Source organism: Drosophila kikkawai, chromosome 2R, assembly GCF_030179895.1.
Source record: "Drosophila kikkawai strain 14028-0561.14 chromosome 2R, DkikHiC1v2, whole genome shotgun sequence".
In the NCBI taxonomy this organism is placed as follows: domain Eukaryota; kingdom Metazoa; phylum Arthropoda; class Insecta; order Diptera; family Drosophilidae; genus Drosophila; species Drosophila kikkawai.
In genome coordinates, this window is record NC_091729.1 from 23802782 (window position 1) to 23821095 (window position 18314).

Sequence of the window (18314 nt, forward strand, 5' to 3'; positions counted from 1 at the left end):
TTATGTGTAATCTTGTTGTTATTTTTGCACAAACATTTTAATTTCAAGTGACGCAGAATGAAGCTTTAGGTTTTCCATTATTTGACTTGACTTGTTTTGCGTTAGATTTTTGTGGCTGTGGCTTGGCACGTTTTACCAAACCGAATGTAGCTCGCAGATACAGATACATAGATAGATGTAGCCAGACCGGACAGACATACCTTTGCCGCATACTTAACGCACTCGAGTGACAATAATTGAATTCATTATGGAGCGAGAACTGGCCAAGAAGTTAAAGAATTTGACAAAAAACGAACTAAGGAGAGATAGGTCTGGGATTAACAATGCCAGGTAATTAACCCCATAGATCCACTGGCCTTGACTGTGGCTTGGAGACTCTGGTCTGTCACCAATCGTGTGGCAGGCTTATTCGATTTTGTGACTGTTCTGTTACCATTTTTATTTGGGCTACGTGCGGGTTTTACTTATTAGCCCCCCTAATTACCATATAGTCATACCACTTCTTCTTGGCCATAAAGCTAAATACTTCTCGGCTGACTTTCCTTCCAGCCTAGCCTTGCCATTATATTGACATGATCTTCGTGCAAGTTAAGTTGATTTTTTTTTGCAAACTAACGAACAGGGCACACAAACCAAGAAACGAGAAAGAAAATCGTTATCAGTTGGGAAGAGAGGTCAACAAACCGCGGATAACACTCAGCCAGACCATACCCCTCCTCCTGCCTCTTGTGGCTTGGCTTTCTTTATCAGATAATTGAGCCAAAGGTAAGCAGAGTGCGCTAACATTACCTGTACTTTAAGTACATGTGTGTGACTCTGTGACTCAAGAGCCATAAACTTAGCACTCGGCTAACGGCAATTTCAGTCACCATAAAAGCCCATTTTGCAACAGATTTGATTTTGTGTTTTAAGTATTTGATAAAGGTTTTTGAGATTATTCCTATTACTTTGTCTTAAATCAAAATTAGTTTTTAATTTTAATGTAATCATTATTAATGGTCATTATTTTTCGAATATTGGTGAAGATAGAACGATAGAAAACCCTCAATTTGGGAGAACCTTTTCAAATAATTCCAATTTAACAAACCTTTAAGCTTTGTAAGACTCAATTGTAACAATTTTGCTATGAGAAATATATATTTTTTTGTAATAATCATAAATTCGTAAGCCTTTTAAGCCACTGATTTTTATTTCTTATAATTAAAAATTTATTGATTAACCCCTGTTTAATCAAAAATTCAATAATAAAAGCCAGAGAATATTATTTAAACAATTTAATATAAAAACTCACCATAAAAAAAGATATATCAAAGATTTATGCGTTTAAATTGTATGCAAATTCTTCACTTTGCTTACAATTTGTGACGTTCTTTTTTGGCTTTCTTTTGTTTAATTTATTTATGAGTTTTTTTTGAAGAAGTTCATTATAAATTTTAGTCACGTTTATTATTTATTTAATTTGCACAGTCAAAAAAAAAAAGACGCAAATCAAATAAGAAATTAAAAAGCACAACAAAAATAAAGGAGGATGACTAAAACCACAGAAAACTAAACAAAAAAAATAGAGAAAAATATCTAAAAACACGGAGAGGAGCGCCAAACCGAAGGCGTCAGAAACTGCACTGGAATTGGAAGTGGAATCGGAATCGAGGAATGGAATATATGGAATCGGGCGCAAAAGCTTCCCACATACATAAATAATGAGTATGCACATGCATCTACCTATACAAATAAACAAATGTGTGTATGTATGTGTTTGCATTTAAAACATAAAACTTACAAAAACTGAAACTTAACTAAACAAATGTCTCAGTTGCAGCCACAGCAGCTCCTTCTTACTCTGCCTCTTGCTTCTCCTTTTTTATCTGCTACGCCTCCTCCACCTCACCGGCCCCCTTCTAGTTGCACTTCTCCTTTTTCTTTTTGCTTTTCTTCTTCGCCTTGCAACTCATGTTGTTATTGTTGTATGTTCTCGCATTTGAAGAAAATTTGCTGACAATTGCAAGAGAATTTTGTTTTTATTTGATTTTTTCCCCATCTATTTTGTTTTTGCTTTCGCTTCGCGTTTCGCTTAACGGTCAAAGGAGTGGCAGGCGAGAAGGCGTTGTAGCAGGGGGAGGGAAGGTAGTCTTATTTCAATTTACAACCAAGTGACGAAGTATCACAATTCAATGTTTAAAGTTTTTATCACGTTGTGGACGTCAACAACAACAATGACAAATGCAGCGCCACACTGAAGCACATACAAATAGTACAGTGGGTCCTGGAATTATAGTTTATTAATATAATTTCCACAAAAGAAGCTCGAGAACTCCAGCTGTCAACAAAATCTTCTAAATTTCTTTTAAGTAAGGATTTGCTCTTATATTTTCTAATAAAATCTTTGTCGATTTTAAAGTTGGAAATTCTAGCGCTAAAATACCAAAAGAGGTGAGAGACACTCCACTGTACTTGAACGCTCGCATCACAATACACAAACAAAAACAAATGGAGCAACTGCCAGGCTACAGCTTCGGGCCAAGGGCGGCGTGTGGAGGGTGGAAGGAGGATAAGAGGCTCCCAGCCCCCTCAACCAAGTATGGAGCATGGGCAGCACAGAGTATGCAAAAGCCAAAGCAAAGCCCCTTTGGCTGGCTCCCGAGTAGCAATATGGTTAATATAGCGCGACATTTCATCCGCTGCTGCCGTTTTCTAGCTGCCCGTTCGCTTAGTCAGCTTCCCTCGATTTTTCGGATAGGGAAAGACGGGGAGTTCCCGGGGAGGCACTAAATGTTTAGTAACCAACTGAAATAGTAGCACTCGTGTTAGTATCGGTTCATGAAAAACGAACAGCAGCAAAATAGAAGTGAAAAAAAAACAAAAAGAAAACAACAACAAAAAATAAATAAATGAAAACCATTTCGGTTTACATAGAGTTTCGCATGTAGCTACACGACTTGCACTTGGATTTGAATATGAATGTGCATACTAATCCACAGATGAGGTCAGAAAAATATTGACAAAGGATAGAATTGAAAATTAGAAGCTATAATCTTTGATTTGAATTGATATAATTTCATATCTACAGTTAAACTTTAAATTAAAATCAGAAGATAGTCAATCTTCTTTATCAGCTTAATAAGTTTTTTGGTCTTAAATAATATTTCTTTTATTTATTAAGAATAAATTAATCTAGTTTTTAACTATAATATAACCTATTATAATGCCCCCAACTGCTTAGTTGCAGGGTCACTGGCGTATTGGGTAAAAGCGGGCTCGGGGCGGTGGTATTGAGAGAGGAAAGTGGTAAGCAAACGACGTCAGCGTAAACTGATTACCACCAAACGGACGGACGGACAATCTATGGAGCTAAGCTGCACTAGCGGCACGTACACAGCGCTTTTTTTTGGGGGGGCTTAAAAGCGGGAAGTAAGGGGGTTGGCATAGGAAAAACTATGGGAACCTTCGCTTCGGGAGTTAGGTTCGTCCAATGGGGGAGACAGACAGAACGACTCGACGACAACCCAAAAGTTCCAGTTAAAACCAACCGACTCTGCACACACAAATGTATATATAGGAAGTCAGTCAGAGAGCCAAGACTTCAATTACAGTCAGTCGCACCCATGAGTTGATTGTGAAATTATAGCCAAACTAGCATAGTGTTCCCAGAACTGAACGAAAGGGAGGGAAAAGACCCAGACCCGGAGACCGATTACTAATTAATGGAACGTGCTAGCTTCTATAGCTTCTTTAGCTCGAATTACTATCAGCTTACACTTACTGTGAGAAATTGGATAACTTTTTTTTGAAAAGGGTTGCTTTAGATATTTCGGTTCTATTGATAATTTTGCAATGTTATGACAAATCTTTATAATATTTTTTAGAGGGGTTAATGGGATTGATTATAAAGTGGGGTGCGGTTTTGATAAAGTTAAGCTTTTTTATGGGGCAAGACTCATAAACAGATAAATAAATACGAAATCAGTTATTATTTTAGAATATTTTTTTAAAGTAATTTAAACTGTAAACTGAGCTATTCACCCCGAAACAATACAATGTTCAGAAAATCTTATAAAAACCTATATTTAAAATACCATAAAACTATATAACTTTTCTTTTCTTTCGATTTTAAAAGTCCTATTAATAACCGGAAATTTAAAATGATTCAAATAGTAATTAAAAAGATTTTTCCAAGTAATAACAAACTGTAAACTAAACCTCCAAAATGTGAATCATCGCTTCTAATGCCCGTAAGTTATTCTCACTCATCTCCAAAGACAGTTATCTGTGTGGTGTTATATTAGATAATGCACATTCATAATTTACTCTTCGTCATATAACAATTAATCTTATTCACTCGATGTTTTATCGCTATCAGCGGCCGGCGGATTTGTTATTGCCGAACATAGTTGGCATTCCCCGATCTTTGCGAAACTAAAACTTTTAACACCCACCGCAAACTGCACGTAGTGAAATTTAGCTGCCAACTAAACCAAACATGCTGTGATCTAGAAAATGTAGTATCTTTCAGATGCACACACGCTTTTCCGCACACCCACACCCACCCACTCGCACACAGAAATACATATATACATACATAGATACTGTCTGCAGAAAAAATAAAAAAATATACAAAAAAAAAGGCGCACACATAACTTCAACTTGGCATTCCAAGTGACTTTGCACGAAAATGAACACGTGCTGCTTTCAACCCAAAAGGACGATGAGGCGGGGGGAGGAAGGTGGCTCCAGAGAGGGAGTGGAGAGCAGAGTGGGCGGTGGGGGGGCTTGGTCGGTGGCTTGCAGCCACCAAACCGCAGACAATAACAAAAGGCCAAGCTGAGTGCAGTTGCCCGCTGGGTGACTCACTTCAGTGTTGTCTTTTTTGCTTGTTTTAAATTATTGTGTTAATATTTAAATTAAATAAAATCAATTCTTAATTATAAAAAACATGGAAATAATTTTATAAAAACAAATCTAAGTGTTTTAGCTTTTTTTCGAAAACTTTGTTAGGATTTAAATTTAAAGCAAAAATTTCAGTTTTTTTTAAATTAATTTTAATTTTTTAATTTCAATTGAAATTTTTTAAATATAATTTTTAAATTTAATTCAAAGAAGATCTCAGAGCCCACAAAATTCTAATTGGAAGTTCTACTGTAATTATTGGCATTCAACATTTCAAATACTTTTCCTAATTCCAACTAACGAGTTTCTACTGTGGCTAAAGATGTTTTCGGATTGGAAGTTCCACTGTTCTAATTGGAATTAAGATTTTCAAAACCTGCTGCTAGTTCCACTTAACAAGTTTCCACTGTGGCATGTGAGGTTTTAGGACACGACTCAACTTGGTTGGCCGCCTGGGACTTAAGGTTTATATGTATGTATGTGTGTGGTTGCGGGTGTCTCTATGTGTATGTGTGTGTGCTTACATTGCGGTGCTGCGTCTGCCGGCAACTTTAGTGGCCCCGGCTAGACTAACTTTTAGCAAAAGTTTTAGGTTCGAAATACCTGCCACTAACTAAAACCACAGAGGCAGCGGTGGCACACACACACACACAGAGGCAGAAGTTTTCCTGCACCACGCATCGAACTATGAAAATCAGAAAAGTTTGCAGACGAGAAATTTCCAGCAATGCATCTGAACAATGGGAAAATGGACGCTTCCCCTAAGGACTTACCGCACTGCTGCTGTTTGCCATCGCCCTTGCCATTATAGAGTTGGTTTCCACTGGGAGAGCTTGAATTTATGGGGAATTTATCACAGAATTGTAGTAATTGCAGCAAACATAAAAAACAACACTGCTAGCTCGAATAACCGTAAACGAACAGCTGTCAAAGTGCGCGGGCACACAAAGACAGGGTTGTTTGTGTGATAAACAGCTGATCGCAGACCAGGGATGCGCGAGGAAATCCGTTGGAATTTAAAAAGTAACGGAAGCAGAGAACTGTAGGATTAATATTTTATAATTAAAATTAACTAATTAAACAATTTATATGGGAAGCTCTCTCATCTCGCCCGACCTTCGAAACACCCCCGAATTTCTGGCCTCCTCCGGCTGCTTCGTTACGGACACTCGCTGCTCTTCTTCATCCGATTCCGTGTCAAAGGACATATTCCTGTTCCTGCTGGAATGCTCCGAGGGCTGGGCACTGGTTAGCATCTTGCTGGCCAAGTGCTGGAACCACCAGAAACGACTAACATACGCCTCCACCCCCGGACTGATGAAATAGAGGCTGAGCGGACGCTTACTCCTCACCGGATGCCTCTTCGCTTTGAATTTGTGTGAGAGCATCAGGTCCAGGGCAAAGGTCAAGTGCAGAAAGTAAATAGCGGCGGCATAGAGGGCAACCATGGCATTGTTCCGGCTGCATCTATAGAAGCTAACCCAATCCTGGGGATGATACTTCTTCATGGTGACCAAGTGCATGTGAGCGAACAGGGTGAACAGGTGAAAGGCACCGAGTATACCAGCGTGTGCTGCCTCATGTTTCATTTTCGGTTTCTCCGCATAAAATGAACCAATTATGGATAAAATTCCAATAATTACAGAGCCACCATAGGCGGCGCACAGCAGGAAGACATGCGGGACACCACGATGCCGGAAACAGTTCCAGTGGACGAGGCAGCAGGACAGGCTTAAGAGCACCTCCAAGACCTTGAACAGGAACCAAACGGGCTTCTTGGAACGCACCTTCATGGTTACCTCTTGAATAAAATTAGAAAATAAGAAACTTTTGAGTCAAAGTCAAAGCTGGTTATAGAGTTACATTTAAATTCCGGATAACAGACTTGTGAATACAGGCTACTACGACTACAACTAAATCCTAAATCCTACTTCCGCCAGTACTGAGTGAAACGATGGATGTGCTCTACCAGCGCCGGCATTACCGCTGTAATGCTCACATCTAAAAGATTTTGCAAATGCTGGACAGCCTCCTCATCCGTTAAACCCAACTGCAGATTCTCCTCCACCTTCTTGACCGCCTTATCCGGCTCCAGGGCTATATCCGGCACGGTGGCATCCACCATCAGGGAGAATAAATTAAGCATCACATTGGCATGACGTCGCAGATGCAGGTAAGCCGTATAGCATTGCTTGCGGAATTCATGGTGATGCTCTGAGCTAATACCACCCATGGCCTCCACCATCTCCTTGCTAAGCTTCATGGGCGGTGGCATGGGTTTGGGATCACGGCCCAGGATATAACCGAAATCGATGTGGAAGAGCTTGCCATTGGTGGTTAAAAGCAGATTGTCCAGGTGACGATCACCCACGCCTGGAAAATACAAGGAATTAAGAAGGAAAATCCTCCAAGGTAATGTTAGAGACTTACCCAGCAGGTACGTTATCACACAGTAGCCCGCACAACTCTTGATATAAGTGTCCATGACCTCTGCCGATATGCCATAGGGTCCATTATCGCAGGGATGATGCTTTCTGAAAAAGTTGTGGATATTGCCCTCGCGAGCCAGGACCTCGGCGACCGTACAGGAGTCCACATACTGCAAGAAGCCATGCTTAGAGCTGGTGGCCAGCACCTTGTAAGGAGTCAACTTCAAATCGAGGTTTTCTCTTCGTAAAAGCTTGTCCATTAGGGTGATCATCTGCAGGATGAGCTGATCCTGACGCAGATCATCGCCATGCTTGAAAATTGCTGCATATTCATGCTGAGCAATGGAGGTGACAAAGGTGAGTCTAAAGAAGATAAATTATAAGTAGATATTCTATTTATAAAGATGAAAAACCCACTTGGCTGGCATTAGGGCGCTCTTAAAGAGCGACGTCCTCATGGGCACAATCTTGGTGATGTAAATCTCCGGATCCAGGGGAAAAGGTATGGGCTCAAAGTTGGTAAAGTTCACCTTGAACATATCCTGCTCGGCTAGGAGTTTCTGGAACTTTTCCGTTTTCTTATTGCGATTACCCGGCTCTTTGGCCACCAGTTTAACCAGCTTGACCAGCTCATCAATAAAGCGACGTTGCTTGCGGAGATTATAAAAGATGCCGCGAAGGTTAAAGTTGCCTGGGAATAAAAAGAGTAAGTATAAAAGATTTCTCTTTCACTCACCACTTCACTCACCATTCTCCAAGACCTTCAAGAACATCTTAAGCACCATGGCATACATGTCATGGGCCCGCTCATCCTGCTTCCTCACCGACTCCACCTCCTCCACCTCGATGGACAGGTACCAGTAAAAGTAATTGGCCAGCGTGGCATTTGTGCAGGCTCGCTGGATGAGGAATGTGCAAAGATTGGCCGGAACACTGCCAAAGCTAATGCCCTCGGCCAGCATCAAAGCATTGGAGTTGGAGTCACAGGGCAGGGAACTGCCGCCTGGTGTAGCAGGAGTCGACGGTCCTGGGGCTAACGAAGATCCCTGGCCACCCGTTGAGCCCGGACTCACCGACTTGTCACTCTTGATGGCAGCCAAGACACTGGCCGCTCGCTGATTGGCTGGAATAACAGAGGCATGGAGGCCACTACTGGCGGCACTCAAATCCGAGAGACTGCTCTGATCCAACAGCGAGCCATTGTCATCTAGGATAGAGCGCACCACATCCCTTTCGGGAAAGATGCAGCCATGCAGGTGGACAATGTGCCGAGGATCCTCGTACTTGAGAGCCTGCACCAGTTGGAGCAGGTAAAGCAGGAGATCCTCGTCGGGAGCTTGAGCCAGGCGACTCACAGCATACTTTCGCACTTGGGGATGGGTGAATGTGGGACTCAGTAGCTCCAGGGCATCCTCTACATCCATGGGCGCCCAGTTGGCCAGCATCCAGAGAGCTTGGGTGACCTCATCCTCCAGTTTCCAGTTGATGCACTTAAGGAACTTGGTCAGTGCCTTTTTGTGGGAGGAAAGATAAAAGCGGAACTTCCAGACCAAATCCTGCTCCTCGCTGCTCAGCACATAAGTGGGGGGATACCTGTACACTATGGTGTGCAGCTGGTCACGAATGCTGCGGGTTAAGAGAGGTTTTAGATGGGAAGTTGTTTAAGAAGGGTTTAGTAGTTCTACCTGGCGGTGGGCTTGGCATCTCTGTCAGAGATTCCAGAGCGCTCCGAACGGGCCAGGCGATGGTGCTTTCTTTCCACCAGGTTTTCCTTTAAGAATACAAAGGTTTATAGCTTTGGATTCATCGGGTAATAAGCTCCAAGGACCTTCCTTACCATTTGAATCTCCGAATCCGGCACGGATACCAACTTGGGCTTGGCTGGCAGCTTGTACTTGACATCTCCCTCCGCCTCAAAGTAAACCACTGCATACTGCGGATAAAATAATACATTCAGAGCTCTTCTAAATATCCAAAGATCCCCCAGATCCACTCACATTGTAGGAATCATCCACGACGATGGCGGGAAACTCAATCATTAAAAACATATAGTCGGACATGCGCTTCTCCCGCTCGTTGATCACCTCGATTTCGCGGAATGTCAACCTGTCCAGCCAGTCCACCTTTTGCACCTGGCCATTGCGATGCTTCTTGGCCAGCTTTCCTAATCTCTGCATTTGAGACTTGGAGGACTCCTTGCCCTTGCCAGGCGTTCTACTGGGAAAGCTGCCATCCCCCTCAACGCCCAGCCAAACCCGCAGATCGTACATGCCTTGGCGGAACATGCCATCCTTGCCAAACACCGAAATGGAAGTGCCACCAATCACAGTAGTTTGCCCAGCGCCGGAGCAATCCAAGATGGTCAGGACAAGCATGGCGCTGCGAGGTAAATCTGAGAACTGCAAGGGCAGCGACACCCACTCGTTCCAGCTCCAACGCTTGCCAAAGGACTTGTACGAGCTGGTCACGGGCAGGCAGTAGGGCCTGCCCTGGTTGAACACCTGCAGGCGCACCTGGAACGAGGGATGCTCCTCGGAGTAGAGGCCCGAGAAGCGTAGGATAGGATCATCCAGCAGCTTTTCATAGTCCGGCTGGCGCTTCTTGCCCTCAAGGGTGCCACTGAAAAGGAAAAAGGTTCTTCACACTCAGGGACACTTTTTCAGGGGTTTTCCAGGTATAGAAACACATACACCTTGATCTGGACGCGTTCGTGGAGCGAGGAGCTGTGTATATAGCGGAAATGGTCATCGGGCTGGTCCATTTTCCTTGTGATTTTCTTAGTTTTTCATTACTTCGCAATTTTTTCACGGAACAACAACAACAACTGGCCACAACAGATAACAGCTGATCCGGATAAACAAGTCTGGCAACGCCATTCGCCAGCAGACTTCAGCAATTTAGTGTGGCCAGCTGCTGTGGAGAAGGAAATACTGGATTTTTCTGAAGAAATTTTCAGCATTATAAACGGAAAAGCCGGCGGTTACATTAATATTTTCTAATACGAGGAACGCGTGTTTCGCCAGCTGTTGCTTGTTTACCTTTTTTAAATTTAATAAAACTTAATTAATTAAACTTAATCCAACCCACCGAAATGTCCACAAATGCTACGATAGACTTGGCCCTGGATCGGGTGGACTGGCGGGATCTGACCGCCCATCCGGGACACCTGCCCCGCATCTACACACCCGGCGAGGTGCTGATGCCGGAAGCGGGTTTCATGCGCGGACATGGCACCTTCGTGGAGGACGAGGTCATCAAGGCTTCGGTGGCAGGAGTGATCGAGAAAGTCAACAAGCTGATCTCACTGCGTCCGCTCAAGAGTCGCTATGTGGGCGAGATTGGGGATGTGGTAGTGGCCCGCGTCATCGAAGTGCAACAGAAGCGTTGGCGTGTTGACACGAATTCCCGGCTCGATTCCATGCTCCTGCTGTCGTCGGTGAATTTGCCAGGTGGTGAGCTCAGAAGGAGATCCGCCGAGGACGAGCAGATGATGAGGCGATACCTAGATGAAGGAGATCTCATCTCCGCGGAAGTGCAGGTGATTTTCAAACCTCCACCTCTCCGGTTGATTTCTGATTAATAATGCGATTCCTCACCAGAACATCTTCGAAGAGGGCACCCTCTCCCTCTACACACGCAGTTTAAAGTACGGAAAACTGTCGCAGGGCATCCTGGTCAAGGTCTTCCCGGCCCTCGTAAAGCGCCGCAAGATGCACTTTCACAACCTGCCCTGCGGCGCCTCCGTGATCCTTGGCAACAATGGCTACATCTGGATAGCGCCCACCAAGGCTCAGGAACAGGAGGGCGGCGAAGGTGGTTTCGCGCAAAACCTAAACGAACACGTGCCTCGCAGCGAACGGGAAGTGATTGCCCGGCTGAGGAACTCTATCCTGGCCCTGGCCAAGTGCAAACTAATGATCTACGACACCAGCATCCAGTATGCCTACGAAGAGTCCCTCAAGTACGAGGCCCACGAGCTGCTCCAGCAGAACGTCATCTACGACATAGGCGAGCAGACGCAGGCGCGGTTAAGGGATTCCGACGAATAGTGTTTCAAATTAAAAAGCATTAATAAATTTATTTTTAAGCAAATTAAACCAAGAACTATCGATAAATTTCACTCTCCAGTCTGGCAACTCCCGGCGCTGGCCCCGACTGTCCGGCAAGGCTGGCTAGGTTTGTGAAAAGAAAAGACGCCGAATCAGATTATTTTCTGTGCTCTTACTTATTTTCTATACGCCCCGCGTGTGCAGTAATTACAATTATTAGTTATACACCAGACTTATTGCAATTGATACGATGGCGCAAAGTGCTGCGCTTCGCGAGGCCTCGCTGGGCCTAAAGAAGGTCTGCCGATTCTGCCTGTCGGATCAGAAGCTGGCCTCCATTTTCGTGGAGAACACACGCATCAAAACCAGCGCCAACCTGGCCCTGCAGATAATGGCCATAACGGCGATCGAGGTAAGAATAAGTAATGGGTTCTAACTTGCACTAAAAAAACAAAAACCACCCGCTGCCCGCACAGAACTTGGCTAAATCATAGAGCCCAGGTAGCGGCCTCCTCTTAGGTTTTTGAACCCACTGTGCGTTGGCGTCTCGGCTAAGTTTATCTCGCCCATGTTTTCCTGTTTCCAAGGGGGAAACCCCGCTTAAAGATCCCCATTCGTGTCCTTGCCGATTAGTCAGTTTTCCGGCAGAGTTCCCCCCAGTGAAAATGTGTGAAAAACCTATTTCAATTAGTCGCCGTGACAACTGTACCACGGACACGCACACACACGTGCACATCTGTCCAGTCAGCTGTTTGGGGCTGGCAGGCAGTCAGCTGTAGTTTTTTTCTACTTTTTTGGCGGGAAAAAAAGTAAATAAATATTGTTATCAAAATAATTCAATAAATTTAGGAACATGAAATTTCTGAACTACTACAATATTTACTTTACAATCAATTAAAAATCTCTCAAAACTTATTCATATTTCATTTTTATTCATTTTCATATCAAATATATATAATATATGATTGTTTTGTATGTATAAATCTTCATTATATCTCTTATTTCTAAAATTTGTGGGTTTGCTAATCAGCAAGTGTTTCTTATAATTAGGGCAAGTCGTACATTTAATTGGATAAGCGAATTTCGTCAACGATAAGGCCTGAATTGGGGTTTTGGGGGGAAATGAGAAATGGAAGAAAAATCATGTCCTGAAGCTCGGCATATCCTTCGGGATAATTGCAAGCGTCTAAAAACTAAACTTGAAGTGAATTGGAATCCAAATGATGATTGCGGGGGCATTGAGTGAGCGCTCAACCTGAGGTAGAACCGAGAGATCGTCCGTTTAACCAGCCTTATTGCCGTTGGGCTTGTCGTTGAAGCGCAGTATGCGCGTCAGCATTGAGGTGAGGCATGGTATTTGCTTCTGGCGATCCATCATTGGGGTGGCGGGCACGTTCGACTCAAAGTCTATGGCCACACGCTGGTTGACGAATGTGAGCAGGGTGAGCAAGTCGTACTTTTTGCCATTGGTGTTTAGCTCTTGGATGAGCGACTGCATGTACCAGGAGCCGTTGTTGATGTTGCGCCAGGAGTAGTAGCCTGGAAATTAAATACAAATTGTTAGGAAAATTCCTCTACAAATACCCTGGTTTGTATCCTTACCCGGAATTGTGGAGTAAGAGAAGAGAAAGTCGGCATGTATGGGTATTTTGTAGCTCATGGAGGACTCGCCATCCGTTTCAGTCACGCACTTCTCCAGCGTCATTCCACCGTCCAAGCGATCCCCCTGACAGGCTTGGATAAAGAACAGCTTCGGCTTGCCTGCCAATGTGGGACAGATGGCAGCGGTGAAGTAGTGCCAGATATTATCCAACTTGTACTGCACATCCTTGGCATACAGATAGCCGTGTTCACCGTGCGACAGTATGGCCACCGCCAGACAATCGTTGTCCGTGTGATCCTGCACAGCGGCCTCCTCGATGTGCTTGAGGATGTCCCGCAACTTGCAGTCCTTATGCACGGTCGCATCAAAGCCCAGACTCTTAAAGGTCTTCTTCAGCTCCTGGGCATCCACATTTGTGCCGGCGCGAGGCTTCAGCGAGGGTATTTCAAAGAACTCGTGGTTAAAGATGAGGGCCAGGCCGCGATTCTTGTGATTCATGTTGTACTCGCTGGCATATCGCTCCACGGGCATTCGGGCCACAAACTTGTTGGCCGGCAGGGCGGCGGCGGCGCTGCGCAGGGAAGACCAAAAGAATAGGGTCAATAGAAAGTGATATAAGATTCGATTTGCTAGCCATTTGGTCGGAGTGATTAGATAAGATAAGGCCATTGGCCAAAATTAGCTATGATTAATGGTCGTTTGTGTAGGCTTTGCATAAGCAAAATCAAACAAAAGAATAGTTTTCACGATAACAAAACGCTTACAGGGCTCTTTTTCAATTGCAACAATTAAATAAATCCTATTATTGATTGTTAGCAGCACTTTCAATGACTAAGGCAGGCTTTAAGAGCTTATGGGAGGGCTTATGAGCAATCAGGAGGAAATTTTGCTAGTAACTTCTGTAACTTCTTTGATTTTAAGAGGTATTTCATTTATTGGTACTCTTTAATCGAAGAAATCATTTGATTCTATTAAAAATGTATTGTAAATATGATAAATTTTAGTATAAAAACATCCGGATATACGACCTTCTTTGATATTTCAAATAACTGGTTATTATAGAGAACTTCTATGATAAGAAAATGGGTCGTAAATGCTTTCAAGGCAGTGAATACAATAATACATATCTTGCCGAAACTACATTGAGTTTTCAGTTTTAAATAATAATGTTTCGCCAAGTTCCAAATTTGAAAATCTTTGCTATTTATCAAAGATTAGATTACATTTCATGATCAATGATCGAAAAACAAGATTAATTTAGTTCTGATAAGATTAGTATTTTTGGAAGGCTAAATTCATAGCTTGATAAGAAATTTTAGCAAAAGAAACGGGCTTTCCCGAAATTAAATTTTTTAAATGCGTCTTAAAAACAGGATTTTTCCAATCAAAACTCCTTTTCCAGCATCGTAACAAAAACAAGAACAACAATACTGATAACAAGAGCAGACAAGCACACATACAGACGCACAAAAAGAGAGAGAAAAAGAGCCGGAGAGAGAGCATGGACACTTACCTCGCTGCAGTTGCACCACCAGCAGCAACAGCCAGCGGCTCCGCCGTACAGCCCTTGGCATCGATACTATCAGCTATAATGCTGCTCCGATTTCCCGCTCCGTTCGAGCTGAGAACATTGTAGTTTCTGGTTATACACTCGTCCGTCATTTTGCCGCCTCCGAGGGTCTGTCTCCTCTTCTCTTGTGTTGCCCTCTCTCTCCTCTTGTTTTGGTTGTTTTGTATTTCTCCTTGTTCGTCCGCCGCTTTGCCTTTTGTTCGGCTCTGCCTTCTTTTCTGCCTTCTTGTAATTCTCCTTCTCCTTCAGTTGTTGCGCCCTTTTTGCATACGTTTGTAGTTGGAAGTTTCTTGTTCTTTCACGAAAAAGTTTGCTAAACTGGCACAGCACAGCTGTTTTTTTTGCAGCTTTTGTCGGATTAACAAAACTCCAAATGTCCTTTTATGGCGCCGCCGTGTTTAATCAATCAAATTAACGAAGGTTAAGCGTGCTCACGAAAACAAACTGCATCTGTGGTGGTGTGTGTATGCACTTGCCGCCAAGCAGTCCAATGTGCCTGCCGCATTTACCTTTTATAATGCCAAATTCAGACGGTGGGTATTTTCCCTGCGGCAGCTGGTCCCACTGGCTTAGAACAATAACGTAATTAAACTACGTTAGGTGATCAAATACGTATCCTTTGACGTAAAGTATTTGAAAATTTAATTTTGTCAAAGCAACTTTTAAAGTTTTCTTTAAAATATCAAAATATTTTCCCTATAAAGTTATTAATGTTAAATTTGTTCTCCTCATTTTAAGGTTTTCGATGGCGACGGAATGCCAGGATATATCTGCCTGGACTGCCGTCTCCTCTTCGAGCACTGCTACCGCTTCAAGCAAATGTGCAAGCGGGCTGAGACCCTCATCCGTCAATACCCCTTGACTGGAACTTGGCCCGCTCCTCTGGAGAAACCCCGGGCTCCCATGATAGCCAATCAGGCGGTGCCCCCCAAGAATGTCACCGCGGTGACAGTCACTTCACCGGAAAGCAAGCCCAAGAAGCTGCTCAACACCATGGCCAAATCGAACAAGGCCATCATCGAGAATGTCCAGGTGCTGGAGACAAGTTTGCTGAACAAGAATGCCACCGCCGGAGGAGCTCCAATCGGACGCAAGGCCCAGGCCTATGAGCTGAAGGTGGAGAACAACCAGGACCTGACGATAGACGATGTGCACAGCATGATGGAGGACATGGCTAATGAGCTGCAAGATGAAATAGTCCAGCCGCCGGCGAAAAATTCACCCAGCAAGCCCAAGCTGCTGAACAAGTCATCGATTCGTATACTGAACAAGGGACCTGCCGCTCCCCTGGAGCCCCGCATTGCCACACCTCAGGTTCATCGGGATGAGAGCGGCAACGTAGCCATTGTGACGGAGATTCTGGATCCCGGCAAGATTATTTCTCCAAATGATTTAATCAAGAACGCCGAAAAGGTGGCAACCAATGTGTTTCCTTGTCCCGACTGCGACCGATCCTTTCCGCTGCAGCAGTTGCTGGACATTCATATGGTAAACCATAAACGCGAGCGCAGTTTCCAGTGCCCGGATTGCGAGCGGAGCTTCTTCAGCAAGTACGATCTGCAGAAGCATACCTTTGTTCACACCGGCGAGCGGCCGTTCCAGTGCACCATTTGCTCCAGGGCCTTCACCCGAAAGGCCCTGCTCCATCGACACGAACGGACGCACACGGACATACCCAAATTTATATGCGTTTTTTGCGAGAAGCCGTTCATCTCGCGCCAGGAGATGGAGACTCACGCGGAGCGTCACACCAAGAAGCGGCCCTTCCATTGCGGTGTCTGCAGCAAGTCGTTTGCGTTTAAGCAGGGACTGGAGCGTCATGAGGTAAGTGGGGAATGGAAATTCGTGACAAAAAAGGAAACTAAAACCCCTTTTCTCTCAGGTCATCCACAAGACCAATTTGCCTTTCCCCTGTCAGCACTGCAACCGCTCTTTCCCAACATCCAGCAAGTTGGCTCGTCACCTGGTCGCGCATGCCGGCAAACGGGCTTATCCCTGCAAATACTGTTCCAAGTCCTACATTCTCTCGCATCATCTGTCGCGGCATCTGCGTATGCACAAGCAGAGCACCTCGGAGGCTTCGTTTGTGTGCAGCGAATGCAAAGATACTTTTACCACCTATGACCAGCTGCTGGAGCACTCGCTGACCCATGCCCAGGATACCCTGAAGTGTCCACTGTGCCGCGAGAATATCGAATATGCCGACGATGTCGAGGCCCACATGGCGCAGCACAAGACCGAGCGTTTCGCCTGCGAGTTCTGCGATCACATCTTCTTAAGCGAGGCACGTCTGCGAAATCACATTGAGGATGACCATGTGGTGGACATGATGCCCTATCAGAACGACGAAGTTGAGGGAGCCGAAAGTGTCGAGGGAGTTGAGGCAGCTGAAAGCATCGGAGTTGAGGGAGCCGAAAGCGTCGAGGGAGTTGGGGAAAAAGCTGAAGGAGAGGAAGCCCTCGAGGAAGTGTACGATGCGGTGGGCATAAAGGCAGAGGAGGAGTTTATAACGGAATACTTGGAAGACGATTCTCTGGAAGATGACCATCTGGACGATAGCGATGGTTCCTTTGAGCCGCCGCCAAAGCAAAAGAAATTAGTAAAGGAATCTACAGAAGGAAAGCGGCAGACTCGCAGTCAGGATAAGTCGGGAACTATTTCGAAGATATCACCAAAGACAATGAATATCAAGAAGGAAACCAAGTCACCGCCCGCCAGGTCAGGACGCTTTCTGACCATTTCGGGCAAGATTACGAACAAAAAGTCGCCTAAATAGGTTAAGATGAGATTATTGCAAGCACTTTGTATCTTACATATTACAAAAGTTTATGTATTCCAAAACTATGGATTTTCTTGGGGTTCACCTGGTTCCCACATCAATGCAGCTTTGGTTACTTCACTTACACCTGATTTCGATCTTTATTCAAGCGCCAACTGGAGGAGTCGTGGTGTTTCTTTACTGTGGTTATGTTTCTGTGTATTTCCGCCTAAAGTTTTGTTTACAATAACGATTACATACAGGAGTCCCGGGTGGGTCTGCCATTACCAAACAACTGCTGCTTTACCCCCCTCAACGGAATCAGTGGCCATCCATCCATCTAGTGCTCATAGCCATCGGGCAGGGGGTTGACATGGGGGTTGTGGAACAGGCTCTTGTTGCCCTCGCCCCAGGGGAAACGCTTCTCACGGCGACGCAGATAATCGTACTTGACGAACTCCTGGCGGGGATGGCCGTGCTCCTCCTGGTGCTTCAGGTAGGCATTCAGCATGCACAGACCGACGGCGGGAACGGCCACGAAGAAGGACAGGCGCTTCCACACCTTGTAGCCACCTGCAAGGACATAAAAATAACAACAAAGTAAGAGAAGTGTTGCCAGAGGATTCTTGCCCAACAGCCCAAATTACATAACCTTAACCTTACAAAATCCGGGCAATGGGGAGATCGGGCTCCAGAAAGGACACTTACCGGAGTGCTCGCCGGCAGTGGCGGCGGTGCCAGACATATTCCTGGCGGCAGTAGCGCCAAATTGGCGACGAATTGCGTGATTTAGGATAGCAGACATATTTTCAGTCGATTCCAAGCCCCGAATGAAAATTAGGTATTTTGACAGTTCAATAGGGGTGGCCCAGCCAGCGATAGTTTGTTATTGGTCCAATGATTGATATCGATAAAGTGCACAGTGGGGTAAGAGAGCCAAAAACTGGCGACCAAATAAATAAAGTGTACTTTTTTTTACAAAATATTCATTTATAAAAAAATATATATATTAACATATAAA

General features: G+C 44.5%; 7 protein-coding genes across 7 annotated transcripts in view; 2 read left to right on the top strand and 5 right to left on the bottom strand.

Moving 5' to 3' along the window:
* The window catches only part of apt (apontic), a 41082-nt gene extending 35291 nt beyond the window's left edge, over positions 1-5791 (bottom strand). The window contains exon 1 of the mRNA XM_017169164.3: positions 5658-5791. Coding sequence (XP_017024653.1) covers positions 5658-5690 — 33 coding nt within the window. The 5' untranslated portion in view covers positions 5691-5791. The remainder of the gene's footprint in view (positions 1-5657) is intronic.
* A 136-nt stretch (positions 5792-5927) lies between these two features.
* LOC108076305 (uncharacterized) lies at positions 5928-6677 on the bottom strand. The gene has a single exon (XM_017169076.2). It carries the CDS (start codon positions 6675-6677, stop codon positions 5970-5972), a length of 708 nt encoding a protein of 235 aa, XP_017024565.1. The 3' UTR covers positions 5928-5969.
* Positions 6678-6719: 42 nt separating this feature from the next.
* Pi3K59F (phosphatidylinositol 3-kinase 59F) lies at positions 6720-10197 on the bottom strand. Its single transcript, XM_017169072.2, has 8 exons — positions 10004-10197; positions 9311-9932; positions 9151-9246; positions 8999-9084; positions 8062-8939; positions 7731-8004; positions 7315-7676; positions 6720-7257 (listed from the first exon to the last, which is right to left on the bottom strand). The coding sequence occupies exons 1-8, from the start codon at positions 10072-10074 to the stop codon at positions 6812-6814; spliced, it is 2835 nt and encodes a 944-aa protein (XP_017024561.1). The 5' UTR covers positions 10075-10197; the 3' UTR covers positions 6720-6811.
* A 90-nt stretch (positions 10198-10287) lies between these two features.
* On the top strand, positions 10288-11410 carry Rrp4 (exosome complex component Rrp4). The gene is made up of 2 exons (XM_017169075.2): positions 10288-10851; positions 10913-11410. The coding sequence occupies exons 1-2, from the start codon at positions 10405-10407 to the stop codon at positions 11360-11362; spliced, it is 897 nt and encodes a 298-aa protein (XP_017024564.1). The 5' UTR covers positions 10288-10404; the 3' UTR covers positions 11363-11410.
* Positions 11411-11480: 70 nt separating this feature from the next.
* pita lies at positions 11481-17691 on the top strand. Its single transcript, XM_017169073.3, has 3 exons — positions 11481-11774; positions 15274-16359; positions 16418-17691. The coding sequence occupies exons 1-3, from the start codon at positions 11613-11615 to the stop codon at positions 17309-17311; spliced, it is 2142 nt and encodes a 713-aa protein (XP_017024562.1). The 5' UTR covers positions 11481-11612; the 3' UTR covers positions 17312-17691.
* On the bottom strand, positions 12310-15014 carry Dcp-1 (Death caspase-1). Its single transcript, XM_017169074.3, has 3 exons — positions 14479-15014; positions 12965-13536; positions 12310-12901 (listed from the first exon to the last, which is right to left on the bottom strand). Exons 1-3 carry the CDS (start codon positions 14625-14627, stop codon positions 12645-12647), a joined length of 978 nt encoding a protein of 325 aa, XP_017024563.1. The 5' UTR covers positions 14628-15014; the 3' UTR covers positions 12310-12644.
* levy lies at positions 17431-18160 on the bottom strand. Its single transcript, XM_017169077.3, has 2 exons — positions 18002-18160; positions 17431-17866 (listed from the first exon to the last, which is right to left on the bottom strand). Exons 1-2 carry the CDS (start codon positions 18096-18098, stop codon positions 17634-17636), a joined length of 330 nt encoding a protein of 109 aa, XP_017024566.1. The 5' UTR covers positions 18099-18160; the 3' UTR covers positions 17431-17633.
* Positions 18161-18314: the final 154 nt, after the last annotated feature.

Excerpts from the sequence above, each read along its gene's own strand:
- LOC108076305 (XM_017169076.2), bottom strand. The coding sequence starts at position 6,677 with ATGAAGGTGCGTTCCAAGAAGCCCGTTTGGTTCCTGTTCAAGGTCTTG.
- Pi3K59F (XM_017169072.2), bottom strand. The coding sequence starts at position 10,074 with ATGGACCAGCCCGATGACCATTTCCGCTATATACACAGCTCCTCGCTC. Across the intron at positions 9,247-9,310 it reads TCGTGGATGATTCCTACAAT|TATGCAGTGGTTTACTTTGA; the intron begins GTGAGTGGATCT and ends TTTTATCCGCAG. Across the intron at positions 8,940-8,998 it reads GATGCCAAGCCCACCGCCAG|CATTCGTGACCAGCTGCACA; the intron begins GTAGAACTACTA and ends CTTAACCCGCAG.
- Rrp4 (XM_017169075.2), top strand. The coding sequence starts at position 10,405 with ATGTCCACAAATGCTACGATAGACTTGGCCCTGGATCGGGTGGACTGG. Across the intron at positions 10,852-10,912 it reads TCATCTCCGCGGAAGTGCAG|AACATCTTCGAAGAGGGCAC; the intron begins GTGATTTTCAAA and ends ATTCCTCACCAG.
- pita (XM_017169073.3), top strand. The coding sequence starts at position 11,613 with ATGGCGCAAAGTGCTGCGCTTCGCGAGGCCTCGCTGGGCCTAAAGAAG. Across the intron at positions 11,775-15,273 it reads TGGCCATAACGGCGATCGAG|GTTTTCGATGGCGACGGAAT; the intron begins GTAAGAATAAGT and ends CCTCATTTTAAG. Across the intron at positions 16,360-16,417 it reads AGGGACTGGAGCGTCATGAG|GTCATCCACAAGACCAATTT; the intron begins GTAAGTGGGGAA and ends CTTTTCTCTCAG.
- Dcp-1 (XM_017169074.3), bottom strand. The coding sequence starts at position 14,627 with ATGACGGACGAGTGTATAACCAGAAACTACAATGTTCTCAGCTCGAAC. Across the intron at positions 13,537-14,478 it reads GGTGGTGCAACTGCAGCGAG|CGCCGCCGCCGCCCTGCCGG; the intron begins GTAAGTGTCCAT and ends TTCCCTGCGCAG. Across the intron at positions 12,902-12,964 it reads CTCTTACTCCACAATTCCGG|GCTACTACTCCTGGCGCAAC; the intron begins GTAAGGATACAA and ends TTTAATTTCCAG.
- levy (XM_017169077.3), bottom strand. The coding sequence starts at position 18,098 with ATGTCTGCTATCCTAAATCACGCAATTCGTCGCCAATTTGGCGCTACT. Across the intron at positions 17,867-18,001 it reads CACTGCCGGCGAGCACTCCG|GTGGCTACAAGGTGTGGAAG; the intron begins GTAAGTGTCCTT and ends ATGTCCTTGCAG.